Below are 19919 nucleotides of genomic sequence, written 5' to 3'. Positions count from 1 at the left end.
AAGGACGGGAAGCTGTGGGGAAATCGGCGAACGGAAATTGCGGGGAACCGCGAATAAGCGCTTGATTTTTATTTTTATTCTTCTTTCACTGTCAAGTACAGTACATTATTTGTTTGTCCGATGTAGTCTCTAGAAATAGTCACATAGAAGTCTAGCTATATTCAAAAAGGGTAATTTACATTAGAAATGAATAGCGCTGGTTTACTGATCCCCGACCTGCAGCGATAGCGATGCGTCCTCACCATGCGCCCCCCCCCCACGTGCTGTCACACTCACCGCGCTAAGTACTTCTGGAACTCATCATCAGTCGGCCAGGAACCCCAAACCTGCGAAGAAGTAATGATTTGATAGGCCTCCTGCAAATGTGAATCTGAAGATTCCAACCTCGTGGAACTGGTGTGATCACCATCTTCCTGCTGCTCGGAGGTGCGCCGTTCCTTCCTAGGTCCTTCCAAGAACACTCGAAAGGCTACTATGACCCGGCGCATCATCCGATCTCCATTGAGAAGCTGGTCATACATCTCCTTCAAAGTGAGTTCGTGCTGTCTCATCCATCGCAAGAGGCTTAGCAATCCATCCGAGTCTTCAGCAATCCCAAGTGTGCGGACAAAGAGATGGAGATCCGCAGGAGATGGAACATGAAACAACGGCGGCAAAGTCACCTGTGAGTCGGTGGCAAGCTGAAGAGACGAGGAACTGTGTTCGAAAATCTGGGAAAGCTGCGGGTCCCCGAGAACGCACTTGTCAAATTGTTGCTTCAGAAAGTTGAGGCCAGTTGGTACCACATCTTCAAGTCGTGGTAGGACAAGACCATGCAGACTGAGTTGACCTGTTAATGCCATCCTGCTAACAATCTCCAACCCCTGTGCCACAGCAGTACGGTATTTCAGAACCATCAAGACGCGTGAGAATGCCCGACAGAGTAGATTGAATCCATCCAGACCAGTGTCGATCTGACGTTGGTCCATCCATCTCATGAGCAGCTGAGCAGTAAACCAAGCAACCACCGGTTTAGCATAAGCTCTGGATCTATGCGGGCTGCGCTCGATCACGGCAGACAGAATATAGATCCACGCTTGTGGCGGCTGTGAGGCTCGCGCCCGTAAAAGGTCAATAACATGAGGCAGTGCCCTGCGATGACCGCCAGAGGGAAGGGGGCGCTCTTCTCTCATCTGGTGCACTAGTGGCTCCAGCGTCCTTTTTCCTTCCAGCTGCAAGGGGAATAGATCTGGAGGAGGCAAGGTAGGCTGTAGCAGCACGAAATAAGTTTTATTGTCAAATCTGCAGAGGAATTTGACGAATGAAGCGACAAGTAAATCCGACAGCTCGTTCAGTCCCGTCTTAAGCCAATTGGGATGACGGAAGTCGCTTCCCCAATCAGTACACAAAGCCCCCAGCTGCTCATCCGTCAAGTCGCTGCAACAAAGATACTCTAGCCCGGCATGAAAAGTTGGTGCATGTCGTAGAAGCAAGGCGAGAAGCCGACCACGTGGCCGAATACTCTGAGAGAGCATCATATGCAGAAGCTGGTTCAAGGTTGGTGGTTCGGAGGGCACATAGATCAAGTCCCTGGCGGACAAAGGTTCCGGGAAAACCTCGATTCCATCGCCTGGCAGAGCCGTGCTATTGTAGTCGCTGCTACTGTTTCGGTCGCGATTTATCAACTTTTCCGCCATCGCTGCGTATATGGCACCATGGGGACGCAACCCCTTTTCCTGGTATGAAAGAAAACAGGCCCAGGATTCCCGGACAGTTCTTGTAGCACGAATTCGTGCTTCCCAAAGCTTATAATGGTCGGAGTGGGCTGGAAACCGGCCCAAGATTTCCGGTCGAGACAGCCCGAAGGACCGGGTTTGAATCGTTGGACTTCCGTCTGTGTCCCAGCCTGCTAGGATACGAGACATAGTATCCCATGCAGAGGAAGAATATCCCGCCTCTAGCTTTTGGACCAGCACTCGCATCGCGCGACTTTTCCTGCCTTGGAGTCCCCGGTCGACGTCGTACCCTATTTTATCTTCCTTCCAAGGCGGCCACGACGGGGCCTTGAGTTCCGCTGATTGTCGCTCGGCGTCTGTCTTCCTATGCGCAAGCTGTACGGCGATCAGACTTTGATAGCCCCGTTTCGTGACCGGTATGGCCGGCTGAAATGCAGCCATAGCTCGGAGAAGCTCGAGCTGTGCACGCTGCTGGAACGAAACAGATAAAAATGGCTCGCGTCGAGAAGGAAGAGAAAGTAAGCGAAGTACTGTATTACACCTGTCGACCAATAGCGCATGTAGCTTATCCTTGGAACGCTGATATTTTGGGCGACTCTTCCCCAGCGTATTCAAATAGAACGCAAAAGCCTGGATAATGGCAAGTTGGGCCTCCGGCCACAGTTGACGAGCATGGTGTAGCAAGCGAATAACGAAGGTTAAGCACATTTCAAAATTGATCAGCGGCTTTGATGTACCGAATGCGATTTTCTCATTGGAGATTCGTTTGGTCGTTGTGTCCTGCGCAAGGTTATTTGGGAGTCGAACATATTGACCGGTTAGAAGGTCTAGAGAGTAATGAAGGAGTAATTTGAACGTTCTGACGTCGAGACCCTGGCGTAGAATGAGTAGCGGAATGAATGGCGGGACTCTCCCGGACGGAGAGCTTTGCGCCGAATATTGATCGGTATCCGCTAGTAAAATTCGAAGACAAGCTTCATATGGCGTTTCGCTATTAAGCACCCAGGCCCACGTCACCACATCGGCGGCAGAATATCCTCGTGAGGCCAGTTTGTCAATATTGGTTTCGGAAAAAACAAGCTCCAAGTCCTCATGCAGCCACCTAAGCTTTTTTGAGTACCGGGTGAAGTGCTGCGGACTAGGATCCAAGAGTTCCTTGCATTGTACGCCAAATCGGTCCAGTCGGGGGTTCACTGCCCGTATGTAGTCTGCGACAATCTCCTGTAATGTTATACGGTGGAAATCTTTATAGTGGTTCATAGCCGCCTGACTGTATTTAAGCTGGAAATCATCAATTTCTTCACAAGCCCAATGACGATTTTTTCGGCCGTATGTCATATGGATCGAGAGTATTAAGTACTCTGTAGAAGTGAGATCAGGCGCATAACCCCACGGATTGGTACGTTTCAGGCGTTTGGCCTGTCTTCGCGGGTTTGCTCTAGTATTTGCAGTCGAGTCTTGGACCGGGTCTGGCCGGTCGATGTCCAATCCATCACGATTCGCAGAAGAGAGAGGCGTCGACCGCAATGTGGATTCGGTCCCAGTCTGACCCGGTGCGTCGTACCCATAATCATCACAAGAATCATCTAATTGTATACCCGATACTCCTCTTTGCGAGCGCTGAGCTCCATCTGTGGTTTCCCCGTTTTTTGCAGCGCTTGCGAAGGTCGACTTGGAGGAGCCGGTGTTGGCCCGCTCCTCATCCGCACGCCGATCAACAAAAGCTTTATTCAAGGATGACTGAAGACGTAGTTCCCTCCAATACTCAGGGGTCAGCCATGGCAAAGGAGTGCCCGGTTCTTGAGGCACTAATTGGGGGCTTCGACCGGATGCATCGGGTGCAGATTCGAGCTTGCGGTGTGTGTGTATGTACCGAAACGATAAACCAAATCTTGTGATGGGGTCGGCCAATGTTGGGTTGGTAGGGGATAAGGTATAGCAGTAGCCATTAAAGTATGGCGCCTATAGAATAGAGGGAAAAGCTTCAGCACAGGTCACGGAATTTTCCTCTTCAATTGTTTGGTACCTTCGGTGATGTACAGCTGTTGGACAATTGCGCCGCTCTCAGAGAGAAAGCCCTCGAGCAGCTCGACACATAATTGACGGCCGATGACATCCATGAAGAAAGGTCATCTAGTGGAGCTATAGCGGTAGTAGTTGGAGAACGAGTGTTGGCTTGTTTGTGTTTGGTTTTGGGTGAAGGCGAAGGTGAAGGTGATGGCTGAGCGTAAGGCGCATGGATGGAGATCCCATTGGGGAAAAATACCAATATCACGTGATGAATACTGTCTCTGTCACGCGCAAGTCCCGAGGGCGGCGGGCGGAGACAGACTGAGTGTCGCTTTCGCTCTCCCTCTCAGCTCTTCTCTTCCCTCCCTCCCTCCCTCCCTCCCTCACTCACTCACTTTCTGTCGGTCCGTCCGTCCGTTTGTCTATTGCTCCTCTGTTACTCTCTCTCTCTCTCAATGGAACCAGAGTTAATCCTTTGATTCCCGCAGCCGTGCTCCTCTTCTTTTGTTTTTTTTGGCCAAGCTAAACCACCATCCACTCTTCCCGTCTGCAGTTTGTACCGTACGGAGTACTGGCGCCGAAAATCCCCTACACCCACTTTGGTTCAATTTACCTTACGCGGTAGCGCGGGCATATGCGTCGAGTACTGTCCCGAATCTCGATCCTCCCCTGCTTGCGCATTATTCCTTGAATCGGTCGAGTCCATCAATCTCCATTGGCGCATCCACCTCCCGGACTCTGAATCGCTCGATCACCGACTCATTAACTCCCCATTTTCTCCCATTTTTCTCTTCACTCAACGCTCGTCTTCGACTCAATTCAGTCAAGGGATCAGAAGTTCGCTCTTGCGCTTGATTTATCCCGTGTCCTCTAACATTTAACATTTTTCATTTTTTTTTCCAAGTGAGCAAGAACCAAGAGAAGATAAAGACAAACAAACAAACCAACACCTTGAAGGGAAACTGTCCCGATCCTCTATATCCCCGTCCCAAGAAAATACTTGATCGGCGGCGCGACTGAACCATCATGAGTGCCGATGAAGGCGGAGGGACGGCCGCAGTGCCTGTCACAAATGGCGAACAACCTCGCAACAGTCCTGAGCCATCCACGATGGCCACACCGGGCAAGCGAAAGCGTGTCTCGAGTCACGACGACAAGGTCGCCCAGGATGCCACTGCCGCTGCGGCGCACTCGCAGGAACGAACCAAACTACAGGAGACTTTGCGAAACCTGGTGGATATTTTGAGCAAGTGAGCGCTTAGCCCACTTGGTGATAACTAAAGAGAGGTGACTGATTATTGACCTTCATTCAGAAACGATTCGGATTTACATCTTCTGTCCTGTCCGTTGCCATCGTCGCCGGCGAAGCCCCGTTCGAAGCGCGCAAAGGTCTCGGGAGATAAGGATGAAAGCTCGAGTATACAAGCTCGGGTCGCGTCGGATCGCTATAACACCCTCTCGGAATTCTCAAGCGATATCGAAAGGGCCTCTGCAGCAGTGATCGAGAGAAACAAAGCCCAGGCGACTGCCGCTCCTGCTGACGGAACCCCACTTACGGAAACCGTCAATCGCATTGCGGCTTTCAAGAAGCTACTGAATAGTTTGGTTCGTCAAGCACAGATGACCCAGACCACCGTTAAAACCGAAGCATCAGAGGACGGTGAAGCTCCGATCAAGACCACTGCGTCCAACGTTGAAATCCGGAATGAAAGTGCGGTTCTGACCTTGTTTGGAAATCCGGCAAACCCGAAACAGCTCTACTCCAGTCTACAGAAGACAGTCAAGGTCCCATTACAATCGGATGATCCAAGCGCAGACAAGTACGTCGAGGTGCAGGCGCCCTTGCCTGAGGGCGGCCTTCCCAACGGGATCACAGCCACAAAGGTGGTACCTATCACTTTGGAAGCGAAATCAAACCAACCCAAAAGAACCTTTGGCGAGGTATTCGCACCACGTGCAACGTTGCCTCAGTTAGAAGCACCGCGCAAATCGGGGACTACTCGTAATGCTTCGGGTGGCTGGATTGACCCTTTCGAATCCATTACGAATTACAAATCATTTCTGGGTGACCGCAACAACTATTGTCTTGCAAGACTTCCTGCTGGCTCTTGGCTGCAGTACGGCGGGGTCACTTCATCACCCTCCTACTGGAGTCGTCGCCAGAAGCAGCAGTCTTCAGAGCACCACCAGGACGAAAAACTTCCCGATGACCCGATGCCATCCACAGACGAAGATGTCGCGCTCTGGCAAGGAGTGTATTCTTCCTTTGCCCCATCATTCGATAGTTCGGGTTCTGTTGTTCAAGCCGACTCGAAAGACCTGGTATGGTGGAGTAAGCGTGGAGCTAAACGCCTGTACACGCTTGTCTCGATGGCAATCCCAGAAGATGAGAATGACGTATCAACCGTGCAGCCGGGCAACATAGGCGAGCTCGATGAGAGCGCTCTAGAGGAGATGGTGAAATCATTCAACCCAGAGGACTTGACTGACAACATCACCCAGACCAAGGAGGCCTCAGCTGAATCTATTGACGAAGTCTCTCGGGAGATGGATGACCTACTGCGTGATGTCTCCGAGCTTCTCGAAACTCTCAGTTCGTATCAAAAGATCCGCAGCCTGACACCCGCGAGTGGTGCGATCCATGGGATAGATCCCATCGATGTAGCATCAAGACCTGGATCGAACGACGCGCCATCGGACGAGGAGCGAAGCGTTTACGAGACACTTAAATCGAGTCTAGCAGCGCTGGTCTCCACTCTCCCACCATATGCTGTTGCCAAGCTGGACGGCGACCAATTAGCTGATCTCAATATCAGCCAGAAGATTTTGATCGAGGGTGTGGATTATCAAGGCACGATGGAGAAGGATGACTATACCATGCAGCAGAAGCGCGCGTCTGCTATTCCTGCAAATCGAACTTCCACACCTAGCCGAGCTGCCAGCTACCAATCCCAGTACAACCAACGAGCGTATGGCGCTAATACACGGGCTCAACCTCAAGGCAACATACAAACAGCTCAACCCTACTTTGCAGGAAGGCAGAACTCTACATCTGCTCCGTATACTGCAGCATCACCGCAGCAGTATGCGGGAGGCCGCCCGCCAGCGACTCCTCAGCAAAGGCCTGGCTATTATCCCGGCTATTCCCAACCGGCACCGCAGTTCAACCAAGGCAACCCCAGCACACCGTATCAGCAACGCCCAGGGCAGAACGGCTACCATCCATATGCAGGGCAACAGGGTCCACCTCCCGCTCAGGCATCCCCCCAACCTTACACTCCGCGGCCGGGACAGCCCGGATCTTACCACGCGGCCCAGGCAGCAGGCCGGAGCGCATCTCCTCAAAAACCACCTTATACGACGCCTAGCGCAACCCCAAGAGCCTCATACAGTATACCTCCGGGGCCGACAAATCCCCAGCAAGCACCACAGCGATACATCCCACAGCAGCAACAGCCGCAGCCGCATCAGCAGCAACCACAACAGCCGCCGCAACCACAACAGCAACAGCCACCTCATCACGGCAACAACGCGTCTAACCAGGCCCCGCCACAAGCAGGGGGTTATTCGAACTCAGCTGCTGCGGCCACCTACGCGCGGAGTGCTGCTGAGCAGGCTGTTGTGATGGATCGGAACAAGGCCCAGCTGGCGGCCAATGCGCACAACCGGCCCAGCTCCACAACACCCCAGCCGTCAGGCGAAACGACGACCCCGAAGCCGAGCGGAACCCCGGTGTCCTCATGAGTAGATGAGATCTTGGTGACGGGAACGAAGAATCATGTGGCAATGTTGTTTTATCCTCCCCTTTCACTCAGCTAGCCCCTCGACATTGCACGTGGCTTGCTCTACACCCGGCATGTTAGGCAAAGAGAACCAGCACCCGCAACCCAATGTACAACTCGTTTTAACTTGGAAGGAATCATGTCGTTTGAAAAACGACCTTCACTTTATGGACGCAGCGAAGATGATAATTACCTTTCTATTTTTCTTCCATCTTCAATTCTCTGGAGTTTTTTTTTTTTTTTTTTTCTTTTTCCCACTGCTTCTTCTTTCTCTGGAACTATTTCCATTTTCTCCCTCGCGGCTTATTTTTAGATTTCGCGGAGAACAAGAGGAGGTAGGAGGCAATGCCTGAGAAAACAACTTCGTATATGTTACAGGATGGCTGTCTGACTTTGGATTCACTTTCTCTTTTCACCTTTTCTCTTTCTACAGTGTCTTCCTTATCAAATTCCCCCCAGTACTTTTGACTGCGACTCGGCATTTTTTCTGAGACTACTTTATCCGAGCTAACTAATGTAACCCCAAAGGAGAATATTATACCTTCTAAGTATTGAACCTTCGAATGCTCGTTTCTAAAGTCAGGATAATCCGATTCCAGCCTGGAATTTCGCTCATTCTGCATCTGGAAAGTGGACTTTTGTTTCTACAATGACAGGCTGGCTAGCTTCCCACCAAGAAATTGTATCACTCACCCATTTTCATGTGTTCGTAAACCCACACACACAAATTCACATACAAGACAATCAGCCTGCGAACTCCGCCTAGAGGGGGTGATCGACAGCGACCGCACACCCGATATTGTTCATAGCCGTCTGGTCACTCTCCATGAAGACCCGGAAGCAAGCCCACCGCGCCGCGACGGCTGGCGCATCCACCGTGTCGAAGAAGCGATGCACCTCCCCGGAGAGAGCAGCAAGGAGCTCCTCGATCTCCGCGGGGGTCAGTGGTTTCTCGCCGGGCGGCGGCGTCGACGTTCCGCTGGATTCAGCATCGTAGTTGCTGCCGCCGCCGCCGCCGCCGCCGCTGCTGCCGCTACTGCTGCTATTGTTGTTGTTGTTGTTGTTGTTGTTGTTGTTGTTGTTGTTGTTGTTGTAGTAATAGCCCGAGTGGGCGTAGTCGGTGGCGCGCATGAGCGTCAACTCCTTGCGCATGCGCTCCATGGCCAGGCCGACGGTCAGGTCGGAATCGAAGGGGCCCTCGCGGTGCGGCCAGGTCTGCAGGAGGCGGAAGGCCTGCAGCCGCAGGCGGTAGTCCGGGCAGAAGGTGGAGATGAGGTGGAGGGGCGGGAGGACGCCGAGGTCGAGCGTGACGCTGGGCTGGTCGGGGACCCCGGCCATGAAGGCTTCGGTTTCGGCGAGCAACGCGGCGAAGTCCGCCGTGTAGGCGGCGCGGGCGGCGTGGTTGCTCCCCACGAGGCAGATCCTGAGGCCCAGGAGGAAGGCGTGGATGTGGTAGAGGAGGATGTCCAGGCCCTGTTGCTCGGGCGCGGGCAGACGGCCGGCCGTTCGCGCGGCGTAGGCCTCGAAGACCCGTAGCATGCGGCCGGTCTGCGAGAGGAGGAGGATCTGCTGCGGCTGGAGCCGGTGGTACTGGGCGGCGATCTCGGCGTCCGAGAGGTGCCAGGCTTGCGGGAGGAAGTGGAAGAGCGCGCTGGCGATGATGTTGTACGCCTGTCGTCCTTCTTGCAGGCTGCTGATGTACCCCTGCCGCGCGAGGACGGTTCGCTCGAAGTCTTGCCCCTCGTTGAGGTGCACGCGCGGTGGTCCGTCGAAGTCGAAGTGGATGAAACCGATGTCCAGGAAGGCGAAGCCCGCGACCAGGCATCCCTCCACCGGGAGGTCATTCGCCGTGAAGGGGTCCTGTTGGCGCTGGAAGGGGCCCAGATCCTTGAGGATCCGCACGCCGTTCTGCATGTGCGTGAATGCCGTCTCGTACTGGCCCTGGATCATGTCAAACAGGGTGTACAGCAAGCACGTCACTAACGTGACCTGGAGGATCTGCGGGTCCTGGGAGCTGCAGCGCTGCTGCAGCACGGCGTAAGAGCGTCCCAGTTGCTCGAGGGCAAAGAGGTGTAAAGCACTATCCGGCGATACCTCGGGATGTAACACTAAGACATCCTTAATCGCCGTATCCATGTGCACGGCACTCAAAGCGACCATGGCATGATATACGGCGGGTTCCGCCTGGGCCATCTGCAGCACGAGCCGCTTCCAGAGGGACGAATCGAAGAACATCAGGTTCGCGGGGATCTCGCGGTTCTGGAAGTAGGAGAAGCATCGTCGCTCGTCCGATGTCATTGCCCTGAATAGGTTGCTGGAGATTGGCGCTGGGAGGCGCGGCGTTACAGCGCCGATGGTCTTGCTGCCCGTGGCCACGGGCAACCGGTGCATATCATAGCCATCGCAGACCCGGCCGGTCGACACGCATCGTTGACAAGCCCCAGGAGTTTCGTCACATTTGACTTTGCGGAGGCTGACGGACCGATCGTGATCATTTTAGCGTACGATCGGACGGGGCTGTGGCTGGCATGTTCGAGCTTACCGGCAAGTGCGACAGCCTGCTCGAGATCTCTTGGTTTGGGCTATGCGCCGTCGGGCAGCGGGTACTCCATCAGTTGGGTTCGATACGGCGGGCATCTTTGGCTCTAAGGAGACGGAGAGCAAAAGAGAAGTTCGGAGAGTGGGAGAGTCTCGAGTGCTAGAAACAGACGATTAATTTAGTCGAGCAGCCTGAGCCTAGTTGATTCGGCAGCGCCCGTCATGACTTGACTAGACTCCGATTACTCTGCCTAGAGGATGCGCTAAGATGCTCGACATCTTTAGCCTGGGGACATGGGCCAATTGCAGTAAAACGGTCGACGATCACATTGTAGCTTCCCATGTGAAGAGCTGAAGGAAGCACCAGGCGGCTAGACCTCGTATGTGGTCTTATCTTTGAATGGGTGGTACAGTTGGAAGAGATGGAGAAGCTGACGATGGAGAAGATCCTACTCACTAGCCAGATAGAGCTGGACCTACGGCGATCCATTAGAACAACTCAACACGTGAGCACCTTACCACTACTCGAGAGCACTCACAACTGACGGAAATTCTTCTTTTTATCAGCTCTCCTAAAACGAATTGAGAGGCTCCTTAAGAAAAGCATAGAATTGATCCGTCCTCGAGGCGAAAAAAGACAAACATCAAACAGCGAATACATTGTATCTCTCCTAACCTTCCCCCATATGCACCGTCCATGTCCCAAACCAGATTCGACACTCCATCTTAGCATCTCTGCATCTGAGTTATACCTCCCTGTTTGCAAGAGCTGCAGTTCTGTCCGGATTGATCATCTGCACATCGTTGGAGGTGCCCTGGACCGGGGAGCATGAACCAATCGAACGATCAGAGCCATACCAATCAGGAACCGACGCGGCCACACGATCTCTCTTCGCGAAAGGAAGTAAAGCTGCCCCAATATCCCCACACTGAAAGGTTCTTAGAGGAGGTTGTTCATCATTGCGAATCATCAAACGATGGATGATACTATCGTCCTCCATCTTTGCCTGCCGGTGAGCTAGAAACGGCGCTCCTCCTGGAAAGTCGCGTCAGCAAGATAGTTCTCACTCTATGTTACTCCCCCCCCCCCCCCCCCCCACACACACAGAGAGAGAGAGAGATAGTAAAGAACCTAAATACATACCCGCCTCCAGCTTCAGCTTCAGCTCAATAGTAAAGCAACCACCATCCCGCATCTCCAGCATAGCGGCCCGCCACGAGCTGGGGTTCGTCACCTTGTACTTGGTCCGCGCGTCCCCGTCCCCGTACTCCCAGTAGATGCAGTAGTCCTCCTCTGTGAAGCCCTCGACCGTCTCATGCACCTTGGCCAGGAACCTGTCGAACTGCGCGTGGTCGGCAGCGTCCGGGGCATCATCGGCCGCAGCAGCACATAACTCAGCGAAGGTGAAAGCCACGCGGGTTTGTAGTTCGGGGGCAGAGACAACGATCGCGGCTGGGGGTCCCTTCTTCTCGAGGAGTCTCGCGCGCTTCTGTTTGCCCTTCAGGGTGAGGGTGGGCATTTTCTTGTCATCGTCATCGTCATCGTCATCGTCACTTTGCGTATCGCGAAAGCGGCGCTTGCCCAAGGCAGACCCGTTTTTACCCTGAGCGTCATTGTTGGGCTTGGGCTTGGGCTTGGGCTTTAATTTGGAGCAGGCCTCCACGTTGTTCTGCATTTTCTTCTTGGATTTTGTGCGGGCCATGATTCTTTGAGATTCTTGTGGTGCAAAGGGGTTGTTGGGGATTGGGGGATTTGATGTGTTGGGAGCTCGATTGGGCGTTGTAGTTGAAGCAGTAGTAACACACAAAGGTGAAAGAATCATTAATGCCTGGTAGAGAACAGAGAGGTGATGGTTGGCAGTCTGGATATTAGATAAATCAGGCAGATAAGTTGTGGGGTTATTTTAGGACGTCTGTGCTGTCCCTCAATCAGTATAATTCACTCTGTGCAGACACATGACAATTGTCAATCGCCTGCTTGCCCCAGCCCTCACCCATATAAGTTATAATGCTTCACTGGCAGGGATCTGGTGAACCCTGACTTGCAAGTAGTGCATAGATCTACTGACCAGCACTATTCACTATCCTTCTGCGAGATCAGAAAAAAGAAACTATCCATCATCTTGATCATTTACTGTTCGTACAAAGTATCTAGTCCAGGCGCTAAAGCCAACAAAAAAAATATCGAATCAGGGACCCAGAAGACCGGAGTAACACCCTCACCATGATGTTTGGTGACAAGCTTAACACGGGGGATGAGCTCTTTCAAGAGTAAGTCTTTGATGCATCAAGCATCAACAGCAACATCAATGCAATTTGTGCTAAATCCAAGCAAGAAAAATATACTAGCAAGCAGAGTCGATTCAAGATGTCCGTAGAGCACGCTGCCTCAAGAAGATTCGTAAAGTCATTCGAATATGGTAAAAGCTGGTGGATATACACCCAGATGTCTGTTTCTGTCGGAACTATGGAATGAATAGAGCTGCTATAGCCATGAAACCAAAGTATCTAAGGTTGTAAGTTAGCACGATAGATTCGGTAGCGATATAACATGGAATGTATAAGAAAACATACAATGAAGCGCATCGCCATCCATCCTGGGAGCCGACGAGTTGGTCTGCTCCCGTGGATTGAGTGGATGCAACGGCGGCAGCGGCGCCGCCTACAACGGCAACCACTAGAAGACGACCAGAAAATTCAGCAATCATGCTGAAAGTGAGCAGAGGGAGGATGACGGCTGCAGAGGCGATGATAATTGCAGCGTACACGGATCGGGCGGGGGAAGCTGAGGTCATGCGAGGGGCAAGAGAAACCAGATCTTTAGTGTGGTCAAGAAAGCGCGTCTCTGCGGCAATAATGGGGTTACGTTCGTTCATCCAGGTGCGGTAGGTCTCGATATCCTTGTTTAAAGCGGGCGGAAGAGTTTGCAGAACTCGGCTGTATGCGCTGAGCGCATTATCTGTGGAATACGATTAGTGTCTCCTGAGGTGAGAACGATGATGTTGTCTGTTGTGACTTACTATATTGTTCGGTTTTCTGGGCCAGTGCGCCCAGCAGCTCTTCCTTGCGGTAATGCAGGGAAGAGTAAACCTGTGCCTGGACGTCCATGCGTCGCGAAGCTGGGAGAATCGTGGTACCCTGTTGTTCGGCCGTAGCTGCCCGATGCATTTGATCGTACTCGTCTAGGACACGAAGGTCTTCCTCCATCTGTGCAATTTCGTCCTGGAGATGCAGAAGCACCCGATGGTTTACATCTTCGAACCGGCGATAGAGCGGTGGGAGACGAGGCTCCTGGTTGTCAGTGGATGAGCTCAGGCGCCAGGCGAGAAGACCGTAGCCTGAGGGAGGTGGTGATGTCTTCGTGCTACGACTGCGTTTGTGATTGGGTCGTTGAGAATCTTCCTCCGGGCTCCGTGGCGGCGATGGTGGTAGAGGCGGCCGGCGTTGGCCCGCCGAATGATGCGAATAGAAGGCATCGGGTCGGGGGCTGAGTTCTAAGCTCCGTTTCTCAGGCGAACTCGAGCCTGCAGATATGCCGGCGGGGGTGTCGTGGGGCTTCTTATTCTGAGAAGATAGTTTGCTTTTGGTCTTGTGTAATGATGGCACACCAGAAGCGATATCAAATGCAGTCGGCAATGGTTGGGAGTCAATAGAACCCTTGGACATAGTGGACGATGTTCGACTGTGTGTATCCGCACCAAGTCTACCCAACTTGCTTTGACGCCCTAACCCTACGTACGCCGTTTTCGATTGCGCGCTGGTTGATGAGGGGTAAGACATTCGACGCGATCTGAAGTCGTCATCCTCGGAGGACTCCTCTTCTGACGTGGAGTCGTCTTCGTCTAGATATTCAAAAACATTCGGAACGGTCCGCTCAGATTCGGCGGACTTGGCAGAAGTATGCGTCCGCGAGACGTTTGCCGGGCTCGGAGCGGTGTTCTTCGAGACAAAAGATGGATCTTGAGATCCTACTTGCGGCCGATCCACAGACGCCCTAGAGGCCTTTGTGGACCGAGAAGTAGCAGATAGAACAGAAGCCGTGGATGATTTACTGGTACCATCTTTCTTTGGCTTCTTAGAGCGACTGGACGAGCCATACAGCGGCATGTTGGAAGTAAATAAGCGCGACCACAAGAGCACTGATGCGAAACTGGGAGCAGTAGAAGATAAGCCCTCTTATTCACTAGCCATACCCTTTGGCAATGCGATGGAAGAGCCGGAGCCGAAAGTGAGACAACTAGCAGGCTTGAGAATGATATAATTTGGTGGGAGGGGGCAACAATGGAGGCATATCAAGGGAGAGCCACAAGAACCAGTCAGGCGACGCGGCGGGCGGAGGGGAAACTCGAGAATGTAGCACAGAATGTGTAGAGGATTGATAGACTGCTGTATGCAGAGCACTGCTTCTATTATAAGTGTTTGATTCTTTTCGGGGTAGAGATATGCTCAGCAATTTGCTGACAATCGAGGCTGGTTTTGTAGTTCTGAGGTGACAGGATCGTAGAGCAAGAAGGAATGGATATCTAGATGGATGTACTGTAGATGCGCGGAATGGTCCGTCAGCGAGGCGTTCCAGACCCCAAAAAATGCGTATGCGCCCCGTCGGCAGGATGACAGGGAATCACTCGAACTGAGACAGATCTTAAACACGTCGACCCCCAGTCGAGGAATCGAATCAGACCGCGTTGTAGGCGATTGTTGGATGTTTGCGACGATCGTGGAGAGACTCTCATTCGTCCACCCCAGCGGTTCCAGCTTATAGAGCTGAGGGAGGGGGCGTCAAAGGCAGAGAAGAGTAGGGCGTGTGTAAAAGAGATGGCTTTTTACAAGAAGAGAAAAAGATAACAAGCTGGTGGGACTAGAAATAGACGATGGGGTTATAGGAAGGAGAAGAGGGGAGGGTGGAAGAAGAAAAGAGAAAACTAGGAAGTAGTTTTTTTGGTGTGTGGGGAAGAAGCAGTTCATCATCTGCATTGCATTTCATCTCAACTACGGAGTACGGAGTACAGTACTTCTACTGCTTTGGTTGCTGCTGCGCTGGCTGATGGAGACTCGTTGCTGAGCCTACTCTGATAACCACGAACACACACCCCTCCTTCTTTCTTGACCCCTCAACTGTGTTATCTCCCCCTCCAGCTATGTCATTTCATCTCCCAATCTGATGTTGTTGATGAGGATGGTGATGAAGTGTTGCTACAAAGCTGGGACTGTATTGGTGGGGTTTCAACTCGACTGCACTGCGAAGCCGACACTGCATTATGTAGCATGACATGCAGCAAGGCGTTTCTCCCACACACACATACACTTTCTTCTCCAGTTTCCAGTGCATCGCGAATCGGAAGCTCTGGATTGAAAGACTTCATTCCAAGGAAAATAATCTGCATTGTTAATTAAGCGGTGAGTTGTCCACCGCCGTCGGCCTTACCGTATTATACCCGCGCTGTATTGTATAGTTATCGTGTATCGTCGTTGCTCCGTCTATATATCTTCTTCCGACTGAAAGAACCACCAACTGTGCCAATCGCTCCAATAAGATCCAATTACTAGCCACTGATTGACCAGCGACTTATCTGCACCAACGCATCTATTCTTTCCTACTCGCTGCCAGAGCGTCATGTTGCGACCATGGCTGCGCCAAGGGCCGCGAGCCACTCGTTCCTTCACTTGCCCGCAATGCCTTCATCTCCTCCGCCGCTCGCCGCAGCAACAGCTTCGACAATCCCTTCTCCCTTCCACCCTCGCTTCTTCCCGACGATCCCTTCAGACCACGGCAGTCCCTGAGTCAACGGATCGAGTTCCCCTGCGCAAGCAGCTCAAACAGGATGCCAAGTCTCTCAGGGCGCGCAAACGACAGACTCGCGAGGACGAGGAAGCATCCCGCCAAAAATGGGAGTTGACAGTGGGAATTGAGATCCACGCGCAGCTGAACACCGAGGCCAAACTCTTTTCCAGTGGGTGAAGTCATTATCTCCAGGACTTACAGTCGACTGAGCCTCGCCATGAATAGGAGCGCCGACCTCATCGGCGGAACTCCCCAACTCCAATGTAGCTCTCTTCGATCTCGCCTTTCCCGGCAGTCAACCGGTCTGTGCCACTCCTTTACCACATGCTCACCGCATCAACCCACTGACATCTGGTGATTGATTAGGAATTCCAAATCGCAACCCTCCTCCCCGCCCTGCGCGCCGCCATCGCTCTCAATTGTGACATCCAGCCAGTCAGCAGATTCGATCGAAAGCATTACTTCTATCAAGACCAGCCTGCCGGGTATCAAATTACGCAGTACTATGGTAAGACTGCCACGCAAGCTGCAGCATCTGCCGTCAGCGGACTAATGCCCTGCAGAACCCTTGGCGAAGAATGGTTATGTGGACCTCTTCCGTCATGATGGAATCGCCCCTGAGGATGGAGACCACGTGCGGATCGGCATCAAGCAGATTCAGATGGAACAGGATACGGCCAAGTCTCAGGAGTACCCTCCCTCGACGCAGTTGCTCGACTTCAACCGAGTCTCCCACCCGCTCATTGAGATTATTACAATGCCCCAGATTCACACGCCGGCCACCGCGGCGGCCTGTGTGCGAAAGATTCAGTCGATCCTACAGTCCTGCAGTGCGGTTATAACTGGTATGGAACTGGGTGGTTTGCGGGCGGATGTCAATGTCTCCATCCGTCAAAGGGGCGACGTTGCCGGCAACCATCAGTATGGCGGGATCGGAGGTCTGGGACAGCGTACGGAGATTAAAAACCTTAGCAGTTTCAAAGCCGTCGAGGACGCCATTATCGCCGAGAAGAATCGCCAGATAGCGGTCTTGGAGAGCGGCGGTGTAGTGGAAGGTGAAACCCGTGGCTGGACCATCGGCAGCACTGAGACGCGCAGATTGCGTGGCAAGGAAGGAGAGGTGGACTACCGCTATATGCCGGACCCTGATCTCCCTCCGGTCTATATTGGAGAGGATTTGATCGCGGAGCTCAGACGGACACTCCCAACAGGCTCCGATGCGCTTCTCAGTCTGTTGACCGGAGCGGAATACGGGCTGACGACTGAAGATGCAAAGCCACTTGTAGAGCTGGACGACGGTGCTCGACTAGAGTACTATCAGGACGTCGTGGACCTCCTGCGCCAACAGCACCCGGGAACGGACTCGAAGACGCAGCAGGCACTGGCGCGCCTGGCAGGTAATTGGGTGCTGCACGAGCTGGGGGGTCTTTTGACCAAGGCGGAACTGCCTTGGGACTCACAGTGCGTCCCCGCCGACTCTCTGGCCTCACTGCTGGACCACCTTCAACGGAAGCTCATCACTGGTCCCACGGCCAAGCAGGTGCTGGCTCTGGTGTTTGACGGGGATCGGCGCTCGATCCCGCAGCTGCTAGAGGAAGAGAATCTGTTGCTGCGGCCTTTGTCGCGGGAGGAATACATCGCTTTGGCGGAGGCAGCTATTGCACTGAACCCATTGATGGTTGAGCAGATCCGACAGAAGAACCAACTGGGCAAACTGGGTTGGTTTGTAGGACAGATGATGCGCATGGGAGAGAAAGGGCGGGTGGAGGCGCCCAAGGCTGATGCGGTCTTGCGGGAACTGATCTTGGAGGGAGCGAAATAGATGTATGTATAGTAGTGATGTTGTACGAGTACAGTACGTACGTATGTACCATAGAGTAAACGAGATCCTAGATCGGAGCTGAGCCCGCGGAGCTGAGTCCGCTCGTGCATGACGACGATAATGATGATACCCGTTCGATTTAACCACCAACATGACTGATCTGTCCTTATCAGTAAGATAGTATTCTGTCAGCCCGAGAATGACCGGAGTCCGAAAACGATTGCTAATAAAAAAGGGGGGGTGGAGAGGGTTGGAAAGAGGCCGAGGCGGGCATCTCTCCTCGACCTGTACTTAGGGGAAGTCCTGATCCCTAAAAGCAGGTCTTAGCGATCACAATGCCCCACGACCACCCTTTGGCCAGGTTTGGCCAGCTTTTATAAACAGCGCTGGTACCCCCTGCCTTTGTTGACTTCTTTGACTTTCTCTTCATCATCTCACGGATATTCACCTCCTCGCAACCTTTCTCACATTCCGCTTCTTCTTCTTCCTCTCTCCCTGTCTCTTGTTGCAACGTGCAAGTGGTTGTGGTTGCTGCCGTGGTCCACCCGTTCCTTGCCCGGCTCCAGTTGATTCCCCACCCGATTCTTGATTTGATCTTATCTCATCAGCGCGGGTCCCGCTCTTCTAGAACTTTTTTTCTTTCTTTTTCACGCCCTCTCCTGCCCTCTTCCTTCTCCTACAACGCTTATCTCCCTCCTCATCTCTCACATACACAATGACTTCTCCCTCCACTATTCGTCAGCGCTTCCTCTCCAAGCCCAACGAGCTGGGTGTAGTGGCCGTTGGCTTCAATGGCGGTCAGGTACGTTTCCCCTCACTCTAGTCCCGCCGCCGCCGCCGCCGCCGCCGATCTGCGCGGAGTCTAGCGGGCGGCGCAGCAGCAGCAGCAAGACTAATCGAGAACGTTGTTACAAAATTTAGTGCAAGATGGGTGTCGAGGCTGCTCCGATGGCCCTCGTCCAAGCCGGCCTCCTCGATCAACTGCGCGACGACCTGGGCTACAAGCTGCACTATGACGACAAGGTCCACTACTACGAGGACAAGATGCCGACCGAGGACCCCGACCACCGCGGCATGAAGAAGCCCCGGGCGGTGAGCGCGGTCACCGAGGCGCTGAGCAACCAGGTCTACGAGCACGCCAAGGAGGGCAAGTTCGTGCTGACCTTGGGAGGGGACCACTCCATCGCCATTGGCACCATCTCCGGCACCGCCAAGGCCATCCGCGAGCGTCTGGGCCGCGAGATGGCGGTCATCTGGGTGGATGCCCACGCCGACATCAACGTGCCCGAGATGAGCCCCAGCGGCAACATCCACGGCATGCCCATGGCCTTCCTGACGCGCCTGGCCCGCGAGGAGCGCCCCGACATCTTCGGCTGGTTGAAGGATGAGCACATTGTCAACACCCGCAAGCTGGTATACATCGGTCTGCGCGACGTCGACCGCGGCGAGAAGCAGTTGCTGCGCGAGCACGGCATCAAGGCCTTCAGCATGCACGATGTTGATCGGTAAGTCTTCTGCCCTCTGGGTGTAATGGTTGGTGGGCTCTGACATGAAATTCGCAGCTACGGTATTGGTCGCGTGGTGGAGATGGCACTGGCGCACGTTGGTAACGACACTCCCATTCACCTGTCGTTCGACGTCGATGCTCTGGACCCCCAGTGGGCGCCCAGCACGGGTACCCCGGTGCGCGGTGGGTTGACTCTGCGCGAGGGAGACTTCATCGCCGAGTGTGTGCACGAGACCGGCAACCTGGTGGCGATGGACCTGGTGGAAGTCAACCCCAGTCTGGAGGAAGCAGGCGCCAGCGACACGATCCGCACGGGCTGCTCGCTGGTGCGCAGTGCTCTGGGTGATACCCTGTTGTAGAACGAAAGACTTATATTTGACTTAGATTATAGTCTCTGTATACTATAGAGAAAAGGTTAGACTGACATGAAATGCGATGATAATGACTTTGTTAAAGTATTGGTCTGCGTATGTGCATGTGTTGGTTTGTGATTGGGATTGTTGTTGTTGTTTATATGGAGTAGATGGAGTTTCTCCGCACTGCACCTTCAGTTAGCTTAAGCGCCAAATTCCCTGCCACCGAATTTCCAGCCACCCGAATTCCACATGCTTCGATCACATCCGATCTGTCCTTCATTTCTTGCTTTCATGAAAACCTTTCTGCACTTCCGACGCCAAAGAATGAGCTAGTCTCTTGACACTTCTGCTGTCTTGAAACAGAGCGTCTCGTTAATTGTATTACTGCTGCTACTGCTGCTGCTCCT

The 19919-nt window shown here is 53.3% G+C and overlaps 6 protein-coding genes across 6 annotated transcripts; 3 read left to right on the top strand and 3 right to left on the bottom strand.

Moving 5' to 3' along the window:
• Positions 1–151: 151 nt before the first annotated feature.
• BO86DRAFT_331402 (uncharacterized protein) lies at positions 152–3929 on the bottom strand. The gene is made up of 2 exons (XM_025668745.1): positions 3742–3929; positions 152–3677 (listed from the first exon to the last, which is right to left on the bottom strand). The coding sequence occupies exons 1-2, from the start codon at positions 3829–3831 to the stop codon at positions 273–275; spliced, it is 3495 nt and encodes a 1164-aa protein (XP_025531070.1). The 5' UTR covers positions 3832–3929; the 3' UTR covers positions 152–272.
• A 572-nt stretch (positions 3930–4501) lies between these two features.
• On the top strand, positions 4502–7869 carry BO86DRAFT_184974 (uncharacterized protein). Its single transcript, XM_025666620.1, has 2 exons — positions 4502–4975; positions 5039–7869. The coding sequence occupies exons 1-2, from the start codon at positions 4752–4754 to the stop codon at positions 7467–7469; spliced, it is 2655 nt and encodes an 884-aa protein (XP_025531069.1). The 5' UTR covers positions 4502–4751; the 3' UTR covers positions 7470–7869.
• A 204-nt stretch (positions 7870–8073) lies between these two features.
• Positions 8074–10450, bottom strand: BO86DRAFT_386162 (Zn(II)2Cys6 transcription factor). Its single transcript, XM_025671273.1, has 2 exons — positions 10050–10450; positions 8074–9980 (listed from the first exon to the last, which is right to left on the bottom strand). Exons 1-2 carry the CDS (start codon positions 10142–10144, stop codon positions 8270–8272), a joined length of 1806 nt encoding a protein of 601 aa, XP_025531068.1. The 5' UTR covers positions 10145–10450; the 3' UTR covers positions 8074–8269.
• Positions 10451–12395: 1945 nt separating this feature from the next.
• Positions 12396–14152, bottom strand: BO86DRAFT_407012 (uncharacterized protein; the record flags this gene model as incomplete). The annotated part of the gene is made up of 3 exons (XM_025674230.1): positions 12396–12553; positions 12620–13004; positions 13066–14152. 3 exons carry the CDS (start codon positions 14150–14152, stop codon positions 12511–12513), a joined length of 1515 nt encoding a protein of 504 aa, XP_025531067.1. The 3' UTR covers positions 12396–12510.
• Positions 14153–15550: 1398 nt separating this feature from the next.
• On the top strand, positions 15551–17765 carry BO86DRAFT_386160 (glutamyl-tRNA(Gln) amidotransferase subunit PET112). The gene is made up of 4 exons (XM_025671272.1): positions 15551–15996; positions 16053–16129; positions 16194–16335; positions 16391–17765. The coding sequence occupies exons 1-4, from the start codon at positions 15660–15662 to the stop codon at positions 17647–17649; spliced, it is 1815 nt and encodes a 604-aa protein (XP_025531066.1). The 5' UTR covers positions 15551–15659; the 3' UTR covers positions 17650–17765.
• A 319-nt stretch (positions 17766–18084) lies between these two features.
• BO86DRAFT_386158 (arginase) lies at positions 18085–19572 on the top strand. Its single transcript, XM_025671271.1, has 3 exons — positions 18085–18451; positions 18571–19154; positions 19212–19572. Exons 1-3 carry the CDS (start codon positions 18365–18367, stop codon positions 19513–19515), a joined length of 975 nt encoding a protein of 324 aa, XP_025531065.1. The 5' UTR covers positions 18085–18364; the 3' UTR covers positions 19516–19572.
• The last annotated feature ends 347 nt before the right edge of the window (positions 19573–19919 follow it).

This window comes from Aspergillus japonicus, assembly GCF_003184785.1.
Source record: "Aspergillus japonicus CBS 114.51 unplaced genomic scaffold BO86scaffold_6, whole genome shotgun sequence".
Taxonomy (NCBI): domain Eukaryota; kingdom Fungi; phylum Ascomycota; class Eurotiomycetes; order Eurotiales; family Aspergillaceae; genus Aspergillus; species Aspergillus japonicus.
The sequence above is the reverse complement of the archived record's forward strand: the minus strand, read 5'-3'. Positions and strand labels throughout refer to the sequence as shown.